Here is a 15,894-nt window from a genome sequence, read left to right on the forward strand (position 1 = left end):
TATATCGTTCAGGCATTATGGAGAAAATCACTCTGAAAAACAAACAAACCACACCTCTTCTATGTGAAGTGTGATTTAGGATTATTGAAAAAGAATTCTGAGACTTCTATGAAACATTTTTCTTTTAAGTCATATTTGGTGAATGCTTATTAATAACTAAATAGTATTTCATATCACAAGTGCATTGGCTATTTTAATTTCTTTAGGAAACCCTGGTGGCGTAGTGGTTAAATGTTATAGCTGCTAACCAAAAGGTCGGCAGTTCAAATCCACCAGGCGCTCCTTGGGAACTCTACGGGGCAGTTCTACTCTGTCCTATGGGGTTGCTAAGAGTCGGAATCGACTCGACGGCAGTGGTGGGTTAGCACTTTTGAAACAAATTTCTTTTTAAATGGGATTAATCATACATTTTTGCATTATATTTGTTCCCTCTCTCCAGCCACCATTCCTCACATCCACCTGTCACTCCTCTGAGCCACCCCTTACCTTCGCCAGACGTTTAGAGAGAGCCATTCCAATAGAGTAAAACTAGGCAGGAGAAGGTTAAATATGCACAAGAATGTTGGAAATAACGCAAACAGTCTTTGTAGCTTAAGATTAGGGGTAATGTAGTCCACAAGTAATAGGGCTGAGGTCACTCATTCATTTGTTCATTCATGCAATAAATATTTTGTGAGCTCTTGGGAACACAGAGATGAACCAGACACTGTATTTCCTTAAAGAGCCCTCTTAAGACCAATAAAGATAACTCTACGACAAAGTAGAAAATGACACTGTTGAGGCTGGGTGGGCGGTGGTGGTGGGAAGGCAAGGACCAGGCTGGCACTCATTGTCAGGGAATACTTTCCTGAACAGGTGGTCTTTTACCTGAGCTTGCAGGAGTCTAATGTGGGCAGAAGGAGACACTCCAGCCTAGTGGAGCCCTCTTACCCACCAACACATATTATGCACTGATTACACACATGGCTCAGGGAGCCGTGGTGGTTCAGTGGTAGAATTCTCGCTTCCCATGTGGGAGACTCAGGTTTGACTCCTGACCAATGCACTTCAAGCACAGTCACCACCCATCTGTCAGTGGAGGCTTACGTGTTGCTAGGATGCTGAGGAAGTTTCAGCGGAGCTTCTAGACTAAGAATAGGATGAAAGGCCTGGCACTCTACTTCTGAAAAATCAGCCAATGAAAACCTTATGGATCACAATATCCGATCCTGTTATGCACGGGGTCGCCATGAGACAGGGTCAGCCTCAAAGTAGTTAACGACAATGGCTTAGGTTAGAGCTGCATTTTGCAACCATGAAGCATAGCAACGCTCACAGGGCTGATACAGGATCTGAGCCCTAGTAGCGCTGGCAACATGTATTAAACAGCTGCTCTAATTTGCCACAGTGTGTAACTTGAAAAAAAAAAAAAAAAACTTGAAGGAGATGCCAATTTCGCCTTTAATCCTGTTGCAAATTAACCATCGCTTAGATCATTCCTGAAAGACGATTTGAAAAACAATTCAAGGCTTGGATAAAGAAGAGTACGAGAAATATTATAGAGAATTTTGGGTGTAGAAAACCTGGAGGAAAAGACAGATGAGAAATAGACAATATCTTTAAACCACACCTCTTTTGGCTCAGCTTCTCTGAACAGCAAAATATTGCCTATATATTTAAATGCAGAGAAGTGTGAAAAGGGTAATTCAAACTGACTTAAAAATAATTATTTTTAAAAAGGTTTGTGAATCTTTTGCTTTCTTCATTGATAATCATTTCTGGCCCTTTAGTGATGAAAAATACTTTTTCATCTATAATGAAACCATTGCCACCATTATATATACTCCATAAGACATTATTAAAGAATAGTTGAGCTTTTAATCTCTGAATGTGAGAGGTGTAACTAGCATTAGAAAAGCAATTATTAGGCAGATATCTGCCATGAAATGTCCAAACCAGATGCAGTGGAGAAGTAAAGCCCTATCTGGTCATTTTATTTTGGTGGCAGAGACCCACTGGCTCTCGGTCAGCAGCACGTATCTCCTTTCTACTTTTACTGTAACTTAAACTGATGGCTTTAATAGAGGTGTGGGGTCACAATTACCCACCATCCACACGCAGATCACAGCAAACAGCTGTGAAGAGAAATTCCAGCCAGAGGCCACATCTTCTCAGGCACTTTCAAATAGGAGACAGATCAAAATGAAAGCTACTGATAAACCGCAGCAGCAAAATCTCATTTCACTTTGCCTCTTGTAACTGAATTCTCCATCAGTGTGATTGAGATAGGCTGGGAAGCCGTAGCCCTTTGTGAGTATCGATTACCTGTCTTCCCCAGTGGCTTGGGGCAACTCCTCTCCCATTGTACTGTGAGAGAGCTGAGCCACTTACCTTAGAAGCAGGGGGCACCTGGGAGGTTACTGCTGCTACTTGGAGGAGTAAGGCTTAATTGTGAATTACTTATTCAGGGTTTTCACCATTCTGGTGTTTTTGATTAATGCCTTTTCATCACTGCTTTTTCAAATTGCATCAGTGTTAACTTTGTGCCTGGGGATATCCCAGAAGCTATTCCTGGTTCCTGGAATGATAAAGTAGGCAGAGAGAAAAGGATAAGAATGTGGAACTATCAGGATTCTAGAAGATGATAGACTTTATTTACCTGGCTGCTCTGCTAGGTCTGAGGCTGACCTCAAGAAGAAGGTATTCTGTGTTTCCCCCTGTCTAGTAGTTCTAGCTCAGTACCTATTTATAAGTTTACTATCAACTGCCATAAACAGTTAACAGTAGATATAAAAACACCATCACACAGAAAGACCTGGGGTGTCTACTTTCCGCCATCTTTCACACACTTATTTTGTAGTATTAACTAAATTTTCATAGAGCTTTTGTGTGGAACCCTATTTTACTTTTACCCTGCAGCCCCACATAAAATATAAAAGAATGTTTTTGCACTTAGAAGGTACTAAACAAGTATTTAATAAATGATGTAAGTAAATCAGTTTGGTTGATGGGTAGTGTTTTATTTATTTTTTGTGCAATGGACAATAATTTCCCATTGTTTGAAATAATTAGTTTTCCTATGTTACACTGACATTTAAAATTTATAATAATTAACTATCCTATTAGACCACAACCTTCAGTATGGATTAAACCTCGACACAAAGAAAACAAAAATCCTCACAACTGGACCAAAAAGCAACATCATAATGAATGGAGAAAAGGTTGAAGTTGTCAAGGATTTCATTTTGCTCGGATCCACAATCAACATCCGTGGAAGCAGCAGTCAATAAATCAAACGATGCATATGCATTGGGCAAATCTGCTGCAAAGGACCTCTTTAAAGTGTTAAAAAACAAAGATATCACTTTGAAGACTAAGGTGTGCCTGGCCCAATTCATGGTATTTCAATCACCTCCTATGAACACAAAAGCTGGGCAATGAATAAGGAAGACCAAAGAACTGATGCCTTTGAATTATAGTGTTGGTGAAGAATATTGAACATACCATGGACTGCAAGAAGGATGAACAAATGTGTCTTGGAAGAAATATAGCCAAAGAGCTCATTAGAAGTGAGGATCGTGAGACTTCGTCTCACATACTTTGGGCGTGTTATCAGCAGTGATCAGTCCCTGGAGAAGAACACTGTGCTTGGTAAAGTACAGGGTCAGCGGAAAAGGAGAAGACTCTCAGTGAGATGGCTTGACACAGGGGTTGCAACAATGGGCTCAGGCTTAAAAACGATTGTGAGGATGTTGTAGGACCAAGCAGTGTTTGGTTTTGTTGTACATAGGGTCACTATGAGTTGGAACTGACTCAAAGGCAGCCAGCAACAACAACAACAATTTTCTCTAGGGCTACAAATTTCATCCTCTTTTTATAATAACTTGAATTATTGTTCTCTTGGAGCAATCCTCTTTAGGTTTCTCTCTTCCTTTCTTAACATCCTAAATTTAGTTCCTGAGGAATGTCACAAGGGGAGAAACCAAAGCAAGCAGAACACATGAATTATTTCCTAAATCTAGGAAATTTCTGCAAAACCAACTTAAAAGTTGTATCCAGCAACAAATCAAACCATCTGAAGCAGGAATATTTACCGTGTTTTTACTGTGACCAGATACAGTGTTCTTTTAATGCTGTCGGTGAGTCTTCTTTTTCCATTTGTGTGTGTAATAAAAACCAGTTTATGTTTTTACAGGTAACTTAATGCCCAGATTGCAAAATGGAGCCTAAACAATTCGCAAAAATACAGAAAGCCATGAGTGGCTGTGTCTGTGTGCTTGTGCAAAATTAACAAAGCACATTAGGTCTTCATTTTGGTGCTTCTTAGCATACTCATGTCAATTCCCAGAAAAAAGTGGTCAACTTTTTTATTAAATCAACTTCCATGTTGTCATAATGATTCTAACGATCAGAAAGAGATACCCACAGGTTTTCTAAAGCAAAGCATTTCAAAAGCTCACGTTGGTCTGAACAAAGACAAAGCATGACAAAATAAAAAAGCGTTACACCGGAAAATAGATGGAATGCTTAAAAAAAAAATTAAAACATTTTAAATGGACAATTTTAAGAATAAAAACAAAGAATTAAAGTGACAAATTTTTATTATTTTCCTGCTATTGGAATAGCAAGAGGGGGGAATTCACTTATGTAAATAAAATTTAAAACTTACTTGATTAAGGAAACCCTGGTGGTGTAGTGGTTAAGTGCTATGGCTCCTAACCAAAAGGTCAGCAGTTCGAATCCACCGGGTGCTTCTTGGAAACTCTACGGGGCAGTTCTACTCTGTTCTATAGGGTCGCTATGAGTCAGAATCGACTCGACGGCGGTGGAGTACCTGATTAATGCATTCACACAGGTGTGGAGCATTTCAAGTTGGCTGCGTATAAAGCCGTCTCATTGGCGTCTGCTCTTTAGGCTCTTCTGTGTGTTACGGTCTCTGGAGAGGCAGGATGGCATCTTGGTTAAATGCGTGGATCTCAGCACCAGAATGTTCAGGTACAATGCGAGCTGGCTCTGCCGCTTTCCAACTTACTTTAGGAAAGGTACTTGAGCTCTCTTAGCCTTAGTTCCCTTGTCTATAAAATGAGGTAAACAATAGTACCTACCTCGGAGAGGTTACAAGAATCAAATAAAACAATGAAATACTTTGTATACTAAAACCCAAACTAACCCCTTTGCCGTCCAGTTGAGTCGGACTCATAGCAACCCTATGGTTGAGAGTAGAACTGCCCCATAGAGTTTCCCAGGAGGCCTGGTGGATTTGAACTGCCGACCTTTTGATTAGCAGCTATAGCACTTAACCACTACACCACCAGGATTTCCCTTAGTACAATAAAAAAAAAAAAAAGCAATAGCTAGCACAAAATAGGAGCTCAAATAGTAATGTTATCGTTACCTGATCTCAGGCCTGAGGTATGAATTTAACTAAATACGTTGCCTTTTTTTTTTTAGCAGAGTTTCTAATTGGGGCATAATGGATTGATAGTTAAAATGTAAACATAAATAAAGGCAGTTTTTTTTTTTTTTTTTTTTTTTTTTTTAAGGAGGTAGTGCAGGAGGGCTTTCTGGTACTCCTGCATCCTCTTCCTATGGGAAAAGCCCATCTGTCCTGTAGTATTGCCTCTTTTCCCAAGGACACTGTGGGTGGCAGGATTAAGTCTGGGTGACATACAGAAATGTAAGTGGAGTGCTAGCCTCGGTGCTCTTCTCTCTTAGCACTACTGTCATCATATGGTTCATATCCCTGTTCATCTCATCTGTTCATTCATTCCCCCACTAGGTGCTAGGCACAGGAGATAGGAGATGAATTAGATACAATCCCTGATCTCAAGGAGCTCACAGAAGGGACAGGGTAGGGATTTGGGGAGGGTGGTGGTACTTGTGGTGTCAGATAAGTAAAGAGATAATTATGCTACAAAGTGGTAAGTACAATGCTCAGAATATGCAAGATCTTGTGGAAACGGGCACTGAGGCCTTCCCCATTGAGTGTTTCCTGACAGCGAATTTTTATCTTTGTCTTCTGAGTATGAAAATCTCTCGTGACAATTTGTTTTACCAACATGCAAATGAAATTTAAATGCTCCACAAATTAGATTAAGGTCTTCAGTTGCTGACAAGAATACATAGAACTATTTAGCTTTTCCCTTAGTCATCTTTAAAACATAATGTTGAACATTGCTCATGTTCGACAGTGGACTCCTGTCTAACCATGACTTTAGGGCAGCAATTTTAATGTGAACCGGAGTCTGCAAAGATCTAGCTGAGGTGTGATTGGCTTGGTGAATTAAACCCTTGGATGCTCTGTGTGTGTGAGTGTGAGGGAGGAAAAGCACTTGTATTTTTCTTTTTATTTGGATCTCATTCTTTTGTTAGTTCATGCCTTGCAACACATACTGACTTGGTCACATTCTTACATTCCTTTTTTAGGCCCCGTTCTTTGGAAGCTATTTGTGGGTCATAAATTATCTCAAGGAAATTTCTTTTATTAGATGGTAAGTGAGATTCTGAATAAGGGCCATTATTGTCACTGCTGTTGTGGTGGTGGTTGTGATTATTGTTATTGTTATCAGGCCTTGAACATATCAGAAGAAAAGTAAATTCTGTGATCCTAACAAGACTCTGCTCAGTTGTATGGAATTTCAAAATCTACCAGGGCTTTGAACCAGTTCACTCCAGTTCAAACTCCTGACAAGAATTTTCATTTCCAACCCCGGATTTACTGAATCAGAATCTATAGTTTAACAAAATCCTCAGGTGATTCTCATGTATAATAAATTTTGAGAACCACTGCTCTCCTAGTGGTTCTCAGAATTTGTCCCTAACCAGCAGCATTAGCACTGCCTGGGAACTTGTTAGAAACACAAATTCTCAGCAGGGTTCAAACCAGAATGAACTGGTTCAAGGCTCTGACCTTACGCTCACACTGATTTGGGTACATTTATTAAAGGATTGATTCTTACAGAAATGTCACTTTGCTCCTATCCTATCTTTGCAATGGTTATCTGGTATTTATTTTTCAAACACCTTCAAATTATAGCAAGTTAAAGTCACATCCCTAATGTTTATGTGAACCCCAAATACATTTGATTGGAGTTGAAGAAAATTAACTTAGCAGACGGAGAGCCTGGGTTTCAGTTTGCTTTCTACAACATTTATAAGTTTCTGCATTTTTTAACCCTTTAAGAAACTCAAAGCTTTAATCCTCTTGTGAAATGAAATAAGAAATTTAGGTTTCCAAATTTCTTGGGAGTAGATAGGTCTCAGTGTTTTTGTAAATTTATGAGCTGAAAGAATAAAAAGAAAAAAAAATGGCAAGGATTGAGTGACAACATTGATGTAGCAAGCAATGAATTCGTGCGGTTCTTACCTCCTTTAATTCACAGTCTTGGTATATCAGGCCTGATGCATAGCTTAATAAATTCCCTAGTCCTTACTTTTATGATTATGGTGTAATTTTTAACATAGAAAACAAACAACCCATTACTGTCGAGTTGATTCTGGCTCACAGTGATCCTATAGGACAGAATGGAACTGCCCCATAGGGTTTCCAAAGAATGGCTGGTGGATTTGAACTGCTAACCTTTTGGTTAGCAGCTATGTCTCTTAACCACTGTACCACCAGGGCCCCTTAACATGAAAAGGGACCTAGTATGTGATATTCATTGTCTGTTGTCCTGTCTTTCCTGTAGGTCACCATGCAACATAGTGTAGGACTGAAGCAAGAATCAGTTCAAATAGTGATACAAGAGAGAAGCAGAGGACTGGCTGCCTGCCCACCTGGGAGGGCACAGAAAGGTTAATGGGGACACACAGGACAGAGAAGACCTTCACTTCATGTGGTCCTTATACTTTGCACAAGTAACACTGGTGGACTCTTGCTGGTCTTTTTACCACCAGGAAGAGAGATCAGAGAGAGAGTAAAAAGGGGCAATGCAACTTACTCATTTATTCATCGATTTACTCATATGACTAATATTTATTGAGTGCTTATTGTGTGTCAAGCACCAAGGTTGATTCTGGGAATTTGAAGATTTGAATAAGTTGCCGCCCCTGTCTTCAAGGTGTTTCAGTCTAGCAGGGAAAAGATGTTTACACCAGTAATTACAACTTGCTAAGATGATTGTTAGAGTGGGGAACTTCGGCTGAACAGAAACAACACAGATGTGGAAAATCAATCAAACTCAGCTACTTACAAGCTCTGTGACCAGGAGCAAGGTCCTTAGTGCCTTTGATCTTCAGCTTCTTCATCTGTAGAGTGGAGGAACCATCCTGTCATTTGCAGATAATGTAAAGTGCCTAGCCGAGGGCTTGGGGCACAGGGGGCATTCAATAAATGGTAGAGCAGTGGACATGCCCCAGGGTGCTAACGCAGTCCTTCAGGGCAGTAGGACCATGGAAGGGGTCCTGAAGCTCATACTAGAAGTGGGCAAATGGCCTTCAGGTAAACTGTGGGGTGCGGGACTAGCCAGGAGTTGCCACTGACAGATTTTAGTCCCTATCTCCCAACTCACTCTCACTCTCGGTAGTGAGAATTCAAAAGGAAAAGGACTGTGGCTCACAGTTCAGGTGAGGAGCCCATTGACATTTTTGATGCCCCAATTTCTCTGACACTTTAGTGTCTTCCCCATGTCTTCACCTGTCACGACTTAGCACCTTATTTAAGTAAGGAACTCTCCCTCCCACTAGCTTCCTCTTCAAGGCCCTTATTCACCTCCCTCTTGCCCTTCTATTGATTGCTCCTCTGGTTTACTGTATTTGAAAAGTATTATGTATTGAGGTTATATATATTTATTATACATATGAATTATACAAAGTTAAACAGAATTTATTTGGTTATTGCTGCCTTTTGTGAACTAAAAATAGCTACTATTGGGTAATGTTTATTGAGTGCTTCATTGTCAGACACTATACATTTTATGCATTGTATCAGTGCTCTTCAGAGTTTAACATGCATACATATCACCTGAGGATCTTGTTAACATGAAAACTCTGATTCAGTACGTTTGAGGCAGGGTCCGAGAATGTGTATGTCTAAGAAGCTCCTGGGTGATGCTGCTGGTCAACACAGCACACTTCGAATAGCAAGGTATTGTATTGATTTGATCCTGACAACAACCCAATGAGGTAAACATGATTTTTCTTTTTTTCACCTTACAGGTGTGGCAACAGGAGTTAATTTGTCCAAGGTCATATTGCTAGAAAGTAGCACAGCGTGGATTCTAACCCCAGGTGGGCCTCTTGGTATAGTATATAAAATATGGTCTTTGGAAATGTCCTACAAAACTCAAGGTTGATTCTGATGATACCTGGAACGAATTGATATTTTTAGCTAATTTCTTCCACTTTTATTCATCTTTTTTTCCAATTTAATTTCTCTTTATGCAAGACCTTGTGTTTAATGATGATTCAGATGTATTGGATTTTGTTTCAAAAGATGATATGTAAAGTTTAGAATGATTTGTTCACCAAAATTATGGCTTAGGAAACATTGTGCCATTGATGCAATCTGCGCTGAACACAAGAGGAAATGGCAAGGGAAGGATGCGTGTGAGTAAAGGAAATCCTTGCACTGATTTACTGTTTACACTGAGTGTGCACAGTGTGCTGGGCTTTTCACAGGCCAGTGAAAAAGGACTTAGTCCCTGTCCTTAACAGATCAGTCTCTTAGAAATAACATTTTGACCTGCTTACAAAATCAATATGGTTCATAACAGAAAATTTTTGAGTGACAGAAATGTAATAAAATATTGTAAATGGCACCCAGCTGGGTATCATATTTTCAAATTTTGAAAGAATACATCTCAAAAGGGTGACCAAGGGCCACATTTACACAGAACAATTAGAGTTCAACGTGGCAGTATCTTGCCACGTGTAATTTAAACACCAGTTTGGTCTTGACGGGCAGTGGGAGTGAAGGGGGCAAGGTTGGTTTCCCCAAAAGATTTGTTTAAGGAACGCGAATGCGCTGCCTCAGCTAACACCAGGGTTCTGGGGAGGATGTCCCAGCTTCCGCTCAGTTCCCCGAAACTTAACCCGACAGGAGCAGCCCAGGCAGAGGCGCTTTGCTCAACCTGGCCCCGAGTCACCGGCGCATGCGCAGCCTGGCCACCAGGGCTCCGTGGGCGTTCCACAGGCCTATTTCTCTCCCGCAGGTTCTTGTGGGGTCAGCGAAAGGGCCAGAACTGCAACGAAGGAGAATGGTTCCTAGCCAGAGAGTGGAGAGGGAAACCATCTCTAAGTCAAAAACACCTCGAATCGAAATGGACTGGGGGTGAGAGGGCTTGCAGGAGCCTCCTAACACAGTTTTAAGGTGCAAAAGCATCTTTCCGAGCAACTGACTTGTAGGAGCAAGCCGAGGAATTATCTGTATAAAGAGGATTTAGGGGTAGAACGGGAAGGGATGGGAGGGCGACAATCTCGAAAACTTTCACCGCTGTGTACTCAAGATGCTCTGTGCCCTTCATTTCTTTGGGGAATCCGGTACATCAGTTAAAAGGGTCATTTGAGACCCTTTTTATTGCACTCACTGTTTAGGGGGTTCCAGTAGGAACCCCAACGCATCACAGTATTCAGTCACACACTCTAAACCTGGGAAGCAACTCCGAGAGAGAAATCCTTGGACGCCTGGGGTTGTATAAGCTACGCAAACCTGGGGACTCGCGGGGGGCGGAGGCGCTGGGAGCTCCTTTGCAGCCCCGCTCCGGCCCCCGCCCCGCACTTGGCCCGCCCCCTGTCTCCGGCCCCGGGCCCCCGACCCCAGGCCAGTGCCCACTCGCGCGCTCCCACCCTCGCCTCTGGGGACCTCGCAGACGGCAGCGAGCGCGGTCGGGCGCGCTGGGCATGCTCAGTCGCCCGGCCCCGGCTCGCCAGTCGGAAGCTTGTGGGCTGCTGCTGCGGAGCCGGCCGGGGCGTACGGAGGAAGGGAGGGCGCGACTCGCTGCTGCTGCTGCTGGTGCTGCTGCTGCTGCGGCGGCCGGGCCGCGGCGCACCCGGGCCGGGACCGGAGCCGAGCCCCTCGTGGGGCTTTCGAGCCGCCCTCCGCGGCGCTTGCTCTCTCGAACCCTAGCCGGGAAGGGGCCGGCGGCGGCGGCGGCGGCGATATCCTCGCCGCCTGCCCCGGCCCGGCTGCGTCCGGGAGCCGTCGGGCATGGAGCCGTGGAAGCAATGCGCGCAGTGGCTCATCCACTGCAAGGTGCTGCCCGCCAACCACCGGGTCACCTGGGATTCGGCACAGGTGTTCGACCTGGCGCAGACCCTCCGCGATGGAGTCCTGCTCTGCCAGCTGCTCAACAACCTCCGGGCGCACTCCATCAACCTGAAGGAGATCAACCTGAGGCCGCAGATGTCCCAGGTAAGGAGACTGGCGCGGGCGCCCACGGTGCCCACGGTGCCCACAGCGCCTCCGCCTCCAGCCGGGATCTCCCATTAATCATACGGCTAATTTCTTTGTGTAAATGCAAACATCTAGGTGCGCACGGGTTTCCCAGCCTCCCAGCCCACTGCTTTGGGATCCATTTCAGCTTGAAATGCCTTAGCTGTTAGCCGAATGTTTAAGTCCAGAGATGGTGTGAGGCTTTCTGTGAGGCCGGGAAAATAAGTTGTCTTAGGGTGCCTTTTGCCTACTTTTTTTTTGGGGGGGGGAGGGGGATGTTTGGAGGGCGACAAAGGGAATTTGATCCAGTTCTTTTGTAATAACGATGGAGAGGGATGAAGCAAAATGATGGCGTAATTTTGCCTTTAGTCAGTTCACTTGCTTTTCGTTTTGTCCCCATTTTTGTTTTGTTTTGTTTGAAAGAGGAACCATGACATAAATGAGGACTCTAGGAAGTGGAGGGTGTTCCAGCACCGTTATCTGTACAGGAATGACACTGGTCAAAAGGGAGGAAAAGGGAGCGGAACACAGCGGCCGCCCTCGAAGGTCCCCTGAGCTGGTGGCCAGCTGGCAAGCTAGATGGTTGTGTTTGCAGCTCTTCTTAAGCCATGTGAGAAAGAGCGAGCCCAGCCTCTCTCAGCACCGACAGGAAACGAAGTTTAGCTTGAGATTCCGCCTTCTTTCATTCAGTGCTCAGCTCAGGTAGTGTGGTGTACCCTTGGCTCTGTGGTTGGAGGCTTGTGTGGAGCTGCCACTTTGAGGGTTTAAAAGCTTTCAACTCTGGGGACCAGTGTGCACCCTAGAGTCAGCTCAAAAGTCACAATTCAGTGGAATAGTAGTTTGTTGATGCCGTCGGAAAGTTTTGTGCAGAAAGATATTAAACACGATTCTGTTTTCTGTTTCACAATGTAAAAAAAAAAAATCACTTTGAACTTAAAAATGAGAGGAAAGAGTACTCTCCATGACACATTTTAGGACTAAGCCTATACCATATAGAGCTGCAGCTCCTTAGCAACCAGAGCAGTGTCTTAAGAAGTGACTTTGTAGGATTGAATAATTATTATGTAGCATTAGAGCACACACACTCATCTCTGATTCTTAGAGTCACTGTTTCATCAGGGTCCTCCTGCACCTCACATTCTGAGGGCATCCCTTGCCCCTCTGCCTTCAACTTCATGGTTGGCTGTCCCCAAGAAAGAACAGGCTTGTAGGCAGTGAGAATTATATCTATTTAAAAGTGAGGTAAATTATTTCATACTCTCTCATAAACCCTGGTATTGATTGCTAACTCTTTGGATCCCTTAAAAGTTGTCCCAGCTCTGGACATCCTGTCAGTGGTTTAATAGACATTTTCATTACCCCAGGAGCTGCTGTCCTGGATGGAGTTCTGTAGGGAGCTGCAGTTGGTAATCCAGCCCACATGTCCCCATTTTTTACCTTGCTTACACCTCAGGAGGCAGCGTGAACCAGGATGCCTTGGCCCACCAGCGAGGAGTACATACAGCATTGTGCAAGTTGCCTGAAACTTCAGCTTCCTGGGGCCCTCAGAGAATAAGCTGTTCTCAATAATCAAGTCTTTTGGACAGCTATGGGGTTCCCTTTTTTAACCCTCCAGTTTTTTATTTGAATGGTAACAGTGGTGGAAATCTTTTCAAGTATGTTTTGCTCTTTCTTTTCCTCTTAGAATATGGTAGACGTAATTTAAGCTTTTTGATGACTAAGGATCATCACTAGAAGCATCATATTAATAAAAATTGAGCCTGTACAATACTGGGAGAGTTCTGTCTTGTACTAGGTGTACTGCAATGAAGACAAGGTACTTGCTATCAAGGAATTATTACTCGGTGCTATCAGATAAACCACCAGAGTATAATGGGATAAAGAGGACAACTAAATGACCTTCCTTAGGCTGTTGAGTTCTTAACTCTTCTCAGTCCTGAGCTCTCTGATTCCAAGTTCAGTGCAGTTTCCACTGTAAACGTCCTAAGAGTGAGGGCTGCTGCCTGAATATAGTGATGTCTGGTTTTTTTTTTTCACCAAAAAGCAAAGACGCCACCTTGAAGACTAAGGTGTGCCTGACCCAAACCATGGTGTTTTCAATTGATGCCTTTGAATTACGGTGTTGGCGAAGAATATTGAGTATACTGTGGACTGCCAAAAGAATGAACAAATCTGTCTTGGAAGAAGTATAGTTCGAATGCTTCTTAGAAGCAAGGATGATGAGACTTCGTCTCACATACTTTGGACATGTTATCGGGGGGATCAGTCCCTAGAGAAGGACATCGTGCTTGGTAAAGTAGAAGAGGGTCAGCAAAAAAGAGGAAGACCCTCAAAGAGATGGATTGACACAGTGGCTACAACGATGGGCTCAAGCATAATGAAGATCATGAGGATGGTGCAGGACGGGCGATGTTTTGTTCTGTTGTATAGGGTCGCTAGGAGTTGGAACCAACTTGACGGCACCTAACAAAAACAATGTGCTTGCTTGATTCTTAGCCACACTGCAAAGAGGTAAGGTTGCTGGACAGTGGGAGTCCTGGAGAGATGTGTTTTTATTATACAGGTTGTCATTAAATGAGACTTATTAAATGGTTTTATGAAACCAGTTGATGTATTTAGCATGTCTGCAGTGTCCAGCACATAATGTGTACTTAATAACTGTTATTTGCAGAATTACTTGAATTTTTTTCTGATGTTATCATATTAAAAGTAATAGCTTACAGTCAAATTTTAAAACAGTTGCAAAGGTCTACAAGTTCCTCAGCACTGGCATCTCTGTTTCTCCCTCTAACTACGAATAAATCTTTCTAGGGAAAGGTTGTAGTTACTTGAAGTTATAGGACTCCTATGTCATCAGCTCCATTCATATTATATAGTGGAATTCCTAGTAACGTACTGAGTCCCAGACAGGTCCCAGTAGAGTTTGCTCTTCTCAAGTTAGAGATTTTATTACTTGTATTTGTGGCTCTTTGCCATGTCTAAGAGCCAGTGTGTCCACCTGACTTAAGTTCTATTGAAGATATTAACTTGAAACAGACCACTACCTTAAAGCACACAATTTCCTAAGGCAGGAAATAATGGGAAGCTCTCCTTTCAGAGTTTTGTAGCATTTTGAGACCATTATGAGCAGATGTTGACAAGGGAAATTTTAGTTTATTGATGTTTTGCTTATTGCTTTTATATTTTTTTGTTTTGTTTTTCTATAAAAGATGCTATAAAATGACTAACCTCTCTTAATAAGAGCATTTGTCTTCACGGAACAGAATGTTCTTCTATTTTTATTCGTTAACTTTCTGCTTTGTTTGAATTAAAAAAAAAAAAAATCTTGGGAGAATGAAGAAAACCAAAGACACAAGGGAAAGATTAGTCCAAAGGACTAATGGACCACAACTACCACAGCCTCCACCAGACTGAGTCCAGCACAACTAGATGGTGCCCAGCTACCACCACCAACTGCTCTCACAGGGATCACAATAGCGGGTCCCAGATAGAGCTGGAGAAAAATGTGGAACAAAATTCTAACTCGCAAAAACGACCAGACTTACTGGTCTGACACAGACTGGAGAAACCCCGAATGTATGACCCCTCAAACCCTTTTAACTCTGTAAAGACGTCACTCCTGAGGTTTACCCTTCAGCCAAAGATTAGCAGACCCATGAAACAAAATGAGACTAAAGGGGCACACCAGCTTAGGGGCAAGAACAGGAAGGCAGAAGGGGACAGGAAAGCTGGTATGGGGAACCCAAGGTCAAGAAGGGGGGAGTTTTGACAACAATTGTCACAAAACAGTATGTGTATTAATTGTTTAGCAATAAATTAATTTACTCTGTAAACCATTGTCTAAACCCCCAGTGCCGTCGAGTTACAGTTAAAAAAAATTCTCCACAGAATGATTGCTTAATTATAGGTTTGTGTCTTGGGGTCTTAAGTTAGTTGATTATGCTTCAAAATAGAAGTATAAGTGGGGTCCCAATTCTCATTCTATATGTTCTTCCAGACTGGGCATCAGCCTCTTTTGGTCTTGACATCTTGGTAAGAGGACCATCTTTTTCGGTTCAGAAATCATACATGTCATCCAATGATGGAGCTTTTTTTTTTTTTTTTTGACCTTGATTTAGATTTTGTTTATAACAGTTAAAGAATTAAACATTAATGACGTTTAGTTATACGTTTAACACATTGCTTTTATTATAAAGAACAAAGTTAAATAAAATGCAGGTGGTCAGTGAAAATTAAAGAATTTTGGTGTTTGTCTGTATTAGGCAAGGAGCCCCGGTGGCACACTGGTTACGTGCTTGGCTGCTAACTGAAAAGTTGGCGGTTCGAACCCACCACCTGCTCCGTGGGAGAAAGTTGTGCTAGTCTGCTCTGGTAAAGACTACAGCCTTGGCAACCCTGTGGGGCAGTTTTACTGTGTTTTATGGGGTCATTATTAGTTGGAATCCACTCAATGGCAATGGGTTTGTTTGTTTTTTTGGAAACTATATGCACTATTGAATTAAAAATGAATTTATTCAGGCTTCAAGGATCCCTTCAACAAATAC

At 42.5% G+C, this 15,894-nt stretch overlaps 1 protein-coding gene across 3 annotated transcripts in view; it reads left to right on the forward strand.

The window, feature by feature from the left end:
• The first annotated feature begins 11,034 nt into the window (after positions 1–11,034).
• The window catches only part of VAV3 (vav guanine nucleotide exchange factor 3), a 419,739-nt gene continuing 414,879 nt past the window's right edge, over positions 11,035–15,894 (forward strand). For all 3 annotated transcript variants that reach the window (XM_049880207.1, XM_049880206.1, XM_049880209.1), the window contains exon 1: positions 11,035–11,329. In XM_049880207.1, the coding sequence (XP_049736164.1) occupies positions 11,126–11,329 (204 nt within the window). In that variant the 5' untranslated portion in view covers positions 11,035–11,125. The remainder of the gene's footprint in view (positions 11,330–15,894) is intronic.

This window comes from Elephas maximus, chromosome 3, assembly GCF_024166365.1.
Source record: "Elephas maximus indicus isolate mEleMax1 chromosome 3, mEleMax1 primary haplotype, whole genome shotgun sequence".
Taxonomy (NCBI): Eukaryota; Metazoa; Chordata; class Mammalia; order Proboscidea; family Elephantidae; genus Elephas; species Elephas maximus.